At 36.6% G+C, this 8,038-nt stretch overlaps 1 protein-coding gene across 1 annotated transcript; it reads right to left on the bottom strand.

Annotated features, from left to right (window-relative positions):
- Window positions 1–7,011: 7,011 nt before the first annotated feature.
- Window positions 7,012–7,599, bottom strand: LOC106879383 (uncharacterized). Its single transcript, XM_014928911.1, has one exon. The coding sequence runs from the start codon at window positions 7,597–7,599 to the stop codon at window positions 7,012–7,014; it is 588 nt and encodes a 195-aa protein (XP_014784397.1).
- Window positions 7,600–8,038: the final 439 nt, after the last annotated feature.

The raw sequence follows: 8,038 nt of genomic DNA, 5'->3' as shown, positions 1-8,038 counted from the left end.
TATATATATATATATATATAAATCTTAGCATAACAATAGATATCAATTTCCTTGAAGTATCTCTAGATTTAAAAAAGAATATTTACAAATCTTGTAGGAAGCCCAACGATAGACTTAGTTATATTAATGTAGGTTCCTGCCACCCTGTCATTATTTTTAAGAATTTAGTTAAGAATATTAGTAGGAGAATTTCTAGCATTTCCTCCGATATAAACATACTTAATAATGTTGCCCCAATATATAACAAAGCTCTTAAAGATAGTGGATTTAAAGAGGAAATAGCTTATACACCTGTTATTAGTCCAGAAATAAAGAAAAGAAAACATAGACTCAGGAAAATTATCTGGTTCACCCCCCCTTAATCCTTCCGAAGTGACCTTTAATATAGGTGAATATTTCTTGTCACTTATAGATAGACACTTTCTCATAAATCCTGAATATAGGAAACTCTTTAATAGGCATAACCTAAAAATTAGTTTTAGTTCAACTACAAATTTTAAAAATATAATTGCACATAACACAAAAAAAAACAACACGAAGCCGGCTGTTCCTGCAGAGATAAAGACTTGTGCCCGCTATATGGAGCCTGTATGACCGAGACCATTATGAAGCCACCATAGATTCTACGACGGCTACACAGTTTCGTCAAAGAAATATGTGGGTCTTACAGAGGGAAATTTTAAAGTTAGGTTCAATAATCACACTTTAAGCTTCAGACACTTGGATAAAAGAAAAACGACCAAATTATCCAGTTATATCTGGTTCTTAAAAGTACAAGGTGTCAGCTATAAGGTTCATTGGAAGATCTTGGCCAAGTGTAAAGCAGGAGGAAGTGCAGTCTTTGTGATATGAAAAGATGGCTCATCTGGAAAGGTGCCTTAGACTCCGCTACATGTCTAAATTCAAGAACTGAACTTTTGGGTTCATGTCCACATATGACAAAATACTTGTTACGGTTTTGGGCCCCCCAAGATCACGGATAGAACCTGCTTTTTTATTATGTCCCTGTACAAGCCTTCCATATGTCTTAATATTTTTTATTGTTTCATATATATATTTCATTTTTTCTTTTTTATTTGTGTGATTGTATACGCGTGTGAGTATATGTATATATAAATATATATCAAATGTGCATGTGTATACGTGTGTAGATATGTGTACACGTGTATGTATGTATGTGTATGAGTGCAAGACTATCCGGTGCATAAGGGCGACTGTCATGCACATGTCTCCTTCCTTTATACGTATATGTATGTACATACGCTTGTATATCAGCGGTTGTAGGTGTGTTGATTGATAGGTCGATGTATATATATATATATATATATATATATATATATATATATATATATATATATATAGTTATATATATGTGTGTGTGTGTGTGTGTGTGTGTGTGTGTGTGTATACCACTATACATATGTACATATATGTATATCCATGTATGCAGCGAGTGTGAATATATGTATGTTTACGTTTGTGCATGAGTATATTTGTATATTTATTTGTATAAATTTCTAATATAAGTGTAGGCATATATCTATGTGAGGATGAAGTTGCGTGTACATATATATGCATATACATGTATATCTATACGCGTGTGTGAAAAGAGAGAGAGAGTTAGAGATGTGTATATGAGCATGTAAATGTGTGCATGGGCATATATATACATGCATGTATATGTATGTGTGTACAAATGTAGATTTTACGAACACAGAAGCTTTCTATCTATTGTGAGAATGTGGTTGCGCGTATTATTATATTTTTTTATGTTTTAATATTTTAATATTTTATATCTTTTATATTTATTTCAAGCCTATTAGAGTAACTTCCCTTTTATTCATCGCTTTTTTTTTTTTTTTTTTTTTTTTCATATCGTCTATCGTCAAAATAGACGATGAAAATGCCTCGAAGCTCTGAGCTCCGGTATTTGAAACTCTGAGTTCTATTATGACAACTTAATGTGTGTGTGTATATATATATATATATATATATATATATATATATATATATATATACATACATACATATATCGTGGCACTCCGTCGGTTACGACGAGGGTTCCAGTTGATCCAACCAACGGAACAGCCTGCTCGTGAAATTAACGTGCAAGTGGCTGAGCACTCCACAGACACGTGTACCCTTAACGTAGTTCTCGGGGAGATTCGGCGTGACACAGATTGTGACAATACTGGTCCTTTGAAATACAGGTACAATAGAAACAGGAAGAAAGAGTGAGAGAAAGCTGTGGTGCAAGAGTACAGCAAGGTTCGCCACTATCTCCCTGCTGGAGCCTCGTGGAACTTTAGGTGTTTTCGCTGGATAAACACTCACAACGCCCAGTCTGGGAGTCGAAACAGCGATCGTACGACAACGAGTCCGCTGCCCTAACCACTGGGACATTGCACCTCCACACAAATGCACGCACACACACACACACACACACACACACACACACACACACACACACACACACAGACGCGCACGCACACACACACACACACACACATTCATATATGTGTTTGTATGTGTGGGTATATATGTGTACAAACACAACGGCCGCCAAGGGTTTGCTATCATATATTTTCCGTTCACGCGCGGCCCCTTGATATGAGTGCCAAATTTCTATTGAAACCAATTTCATGGAAGATTGAATTAATACATATGTTCAACGACCTACTTGCTTTTGATTGTTTCGTGATGAACCAGCGAGAAATTAGAATAATCCCCCTTTGGTCGAAGGGAGATAATTCTGTGAACTTTAATAAGAAATTTGCCTTTATGTTCTTTTATTCTTTTATTTGTTTCAGTCATTTGTTTCCCAACATTTTGGAACAGTCCATAGAAGGAATTTGTCCAATATGAACTCGAACAAATGCATATATATATATAGATAACTATCTATCTATCTATCTATCTATCTATCTATATATATATATATATATATATATATATATATATATATATATATATATATATAAATTAATCGAAGTGGAAGTGTACAGTATTATATATCCATGTGTGCATATATATGTGTTTGTAAATATATATGCATATGGGGTGGGGGGGTGAATGTATGTGTTTATGTTGGCATGCATGTACGTATGTATTCATGTATGTACGCATGTATTATGCATGCATGTGCTGTATCTTTGTGTTTCCCTTCCCTCCACAAACTGATAATCGGCAAAAGAAACTGATAGATTAAGTATCAGGTTCTTTTAAAAGAAAAGAAAAAAAAGCACTGGGGTCGATTCGTTCAACAAAAAACCTTTCATAGCGGTGCCCCAGCATGGCAGCATTTCAATGACTGAAACAAGTAAAAGATAAAAGATAAAATTTATGGTGAAATAACCTTGATTATTATTTATTTCTTTATTGCCCACAGGGGGATAAACATAGAGGGAACAAACAAGGATAGACAAAGAGATTGTTACTGCATAGAGATTTTACCTTTTATGGAATCGAACCATAATATATTAAGACCAATTACATCTTGTTGTTAAACTTTAGGCCTTGTGTCAAGTTAAATTAATATCAATGACATTGGTACAAGGTCAGCAGTTTCGGGCAATAATATTCGTACTTATTTTATCCATCCCGAAAGGATGGAAGGCAAAGTCAACCCTGGTGGTATTTGAACTCGGAACGTAAAGTCAGAAAGAATGCCGCTAAGCATTTTGCCCGGGGCGGTAGCGTTTGTAACGGCCCGATGCTTTTGATATACGAGAAATATCTGACGCAGGCCGAAAATGTTCCGTATCATTTAAGTTATCTCCCTTACATTAAAGACTGAAAGTACGGTTCAGTCGATTATGAGAATCTGGAGGAAATCAATAATAGAACGTCGCGTTGGTGAAATCTTGATCGTTGGCTTCATTTCTGACAAATTAAAAAGTATGCGAATATATTATTGTGTGTATGAGACAAGAGAAAATTAAAACTGTATGAAAAGCATGTAGTGTTTCACCATCTTCATATACACGTGTGTTTACATACAGACATGCTGACATAAGTACCTATATATGTGTGTGTATGTGTATGTATGCATGTACACACACATACGCATGCATATATATATATATATTGCAAGACAATGTGTGAGAGAAATTGTGATGTAACAGGACAGAAATGTGTCTGCATGGATGATGGTGTCCTTGCTTTTAATGATTCTGAAAAGAAAGAGGCTTGGAGAAGCCATTATGAAAGGCTGCTGAATGTGGAGAATGAATGGGAGGAGGAGAGTTTGTCAAATGTTGATCCACTAGAGGGACCAGCTACCCAAATAGATAGCATCCTAGTAGAGCTAAACAACAGCAGTATTCGTCCTATTTTTTGAACTGCCATGTTGGCTTGGCAATAACTATTAACATCCAGTACTGCTGCCGTAGTCTCCTTTTGAGAGACTTAGAAATATTAATATTTCTATTTTTGAAAACCAGTGAATGTATTCCACTTAATTTAGGTAAATAATCCTTCATACAGACGGGCAGTAGAGATGCCTGCTGGGTTCGGCTGCTCTACATTGATAAGGGGCAACACCTTCAAACTGGTCTGTAGATGCCAGACCAGCATGGGGAAGTGACTGACCTCCACTGTTTGAAGGTTATAATGGACACAGGTTTATGTGTCACATAGCTAGCTAGAGGTGATGGCCTCTTGGAGCTAATCAACGGCAGCATTCGTCCTATTTTTGGGACTGCCTTGTTGGCTTCGCGATAGCTATTAATATCTAATACCACTGCTGTAGTCTCCTTTAGAGAGACTTAGAAATATATATATATATATATATATATATATATATATATATATATATACATACATACATATTTATACACATATATACATATATAACACACACACACACACATATCTATACATGTACACATACATATATATATGTTGTGCTTGGGAACGAAGATCCATCAAGCCGAGTGATATCGTAATTGAGGCAGATATTGAAATCGTAGTTATGGCAACTGGCACGTAAAAGCACCCATTACACTCTTGGAGTGGTTGGCATTAGGAAGGGCATCAGCCATAGAAACCATGCCAAATCAGACGAGTATCTGGTGCAGCCCCTCAGCTTACCAGCCTTGATCAAACCGTCCAACTCATGCCAGCATGGACAACTGACATTAAATAATGATGTGTGTGTGTGTGTGTATGTATGATGATTGCAACACACACACCACACACCATCACACAGCACAATCCCTCCATTGATGAGCCCGCAGATGACATTTAAGACCAGCTGCTGACTGACAGGGTTTAAAACACAAGTGGAAGATATTATTTAAGCTTCTTCTATATCTTTGCCCTTTGGAATCTGATTCTGAAGGAATGTTTTTGTGAACTAGCATATGTCTTTTAAATCCAGATATTGTCTTACAAGTTTTGTGACATATGACACAAGTTGTAAGAGGCGGTTGGTGTCCAAGATCATTATGTATCTGGGCATTTCGCTTTTCATGTGACTTGATATGGTTCACATATCCTGTTTTTGACAACAGAACATGATCACACATAATACATATCCAATGTTCACTGTTGATTTCAGTTCCATTCATTCCTTTGCGGAGTGCTGAATTATCTTTTCCTCTCAGGTGTTGCAACCAATCCTAACAACACCTCTCCACATGTTCCGATCCAGAACATCAATTTCCCAATCACTTTTGTCCATATCTAGTTTCTTCAGGTTTTTCTTCACACAGTTTTTATACCTTATCCTTGGCTTATGTTGTGGTCACTTACCAGACTTGAGTTCACCATAAAAAAGATGCTTTGGCAATCGCTCATCTTTCATTCTAATAACACATCCAGCCCATCTCATTTGAGTTAAGATAACGTTCAATTGAGCTACTATGTGCCATTTGCAAAACTTCTGTATCCAGTATGAAACATTCCCACTTGACTCCCAAAATACATCTGAGGCTCTTTTGATGAAATCTCTCCAGCATTTTCATATGACGCATATAAGTGGTCCATGTCTCACTCGAATAAAGAAGTGCCATCAATACACACATTTTATAGATATTGATTTTCGCCAGCAGGAAAATACATCTATCTGCCCGTACTCGCTTTTCGAGCTTTCCAAATGCAACACTTCCCTCCCCTATTCAGTAGTTTATCTCTGCATCAAAGCCACCATCTCTTGACAGTATGCTTCCTAGGTAAATAAAAGTGTTAATGACTTCTAACCTTGTTCCATTCACAAAAATGTTTGGTTCAGAATGTGTTTGTCTTGGAGCAGGAGTAAATATTACTTTGCTTTTCCCAAGACTAATTGTGAGTCTAAAATGTACACATGCAGTGGAAAATCTGTCCATTAAATGTTGCATGCCTCCCTCTGAGTGTGCCATTAAATTAGCATCATCAGTGAAAAGTAATCCTTTTACAAGTGTTTTGAAAGTTTTTGCTTTGCAGTTAAACTGATTCAGATTAATAATGTGACCAGATGTCTGAAATCTGATTCTAATTCCCCTGTTGCAATCCTTGAAAGCTTACCAAAGCAATGCAGCAAAATAAATAGAGAAAAGTGAAGGGGCAGGAATATCTCTCTGTTTGACACCATTGTCTACCAAAAATTCATGCGATAGCTCATTAAAGACTACCTGAGCTTTCATATTTCTGCATTGTTCCTTAAAGATGCTCACAAAATGTGTTGGGCAACCAAGTTTACACAAAACAATCCACAGTGCCTCCCTGTTTACCATGTCAAATGCCTTAGTTAAAACTATGAAGACCTGGTAGAGTGGCATTTGTCCCTCTAAGCATTGTTCGTGAACCTGCCACACAGAAAATATCATGTGCATTGTTCCTTAGTCAGGTGTGAAACCACACTGTTCTTCGGGTATCACATATGGGCACATTCTCAACGAGACAATCTAACATGATCCTTGAAAGTATCTTTCCGGTATGTGCCAGGAGAGTTATCGCTCTAGAATTACCACACACTGCTTTTGTGCCCATACCCATGTATAAAGAGATTAGAATGCTATTTATCTATTCCTATGGTACATAAGATCCATTCCAAATTCGAGTTATCAGGCTGTGAATTTCAGATGAAATATGATCTCTACCTGTTTTCAGAATTTCAACTGGAATACCATCTAATCCAAGAGCTTTACCTGATCTCAGTTTATATAATGCCAGATTTGCTTCTTCAATCGAAGGTGTATCATTCATGTGTTGTGCTATCTCTGTTTGTGGAATGTTGTTTATGATATACATGTTCACTACAGACAGATTGTAGAAAAGATCTGCAAAGTGTTCTCTCCATCTATTTATTATTCCCGGAAGATCTTTAATAACCTCATTTCCATCTTTTGACTTCAAGGGAACACATGATGAAGATTGGGATCCAAAAGCTTGCCATAATAAATTATAAAAACTTTTAATGTCTTCCCTAGCATAGGCCACCTGCACCTCCTCAGACAAATTTCTCCACCAAGTCTCTTTAAGCTTCCTGAGTTCCTTTTGCAAGTCTGCTTTCTGGGACTTGTACAACTTTTTTAGTTGCACTTTGTTCTTTACATTTGGGTCAAGAAGCTTTTCCTGAGTGGACCTCTTTGTTGCTAAAAGCTCATTTATTACCATATCATTTAAATTGAACCAATCTTGGTGCTGTCTCCTCTTAAAATTAACACCTCTGATCCCATTTTATATATTCCATCCTGAAAAGATTCCCATGAACCATCAAAATGAACATTGCTGCATCTCTTCTGAAATAACTACAAAACTTGTGGTTGTTTTAACTGCTCAACATCAATTCCTTTTGGTACTCATACACCTGCACCACAAATCTTCTTGTGGACCCTGAACTTAAACTTAGCCCTCACCATTTTGTGATCGGTATCACAATCAGCACCTCACAATATCCTGAGACAGCACAAATTTTGTAAGTCAACTTTCTGAGTTAATACAAAGTCAATCAGTGACTTTGCTTTGATCTTGAGTGAATCCTGGTAACATTATACTTCGACTTATGACAAAAGAAAGTATTCCCAACAACTATCTCTAGCTAAGAGTACATTTG

This window comes from Octopus bimaculoides, chromosome 3 (genome assembly GCF_046866305.1).
Source record: "Octopus bimaculoides isolate indiv1 chromosome 3, ASM4686630v1, whole genome shotgun sequence".
NCBI classification, from domain to species: Eukaryota; Metazoa; Mollusca; class Cephalopoda; order Octopoda; family Octopodidae; genus Octopus; species Octopus bimaculoides.
The sequence above is the reverse complement of the archived record's forward strand: the minus strand, read 5'-3'. Positions and strand labels throughout refer to the sequence as shown.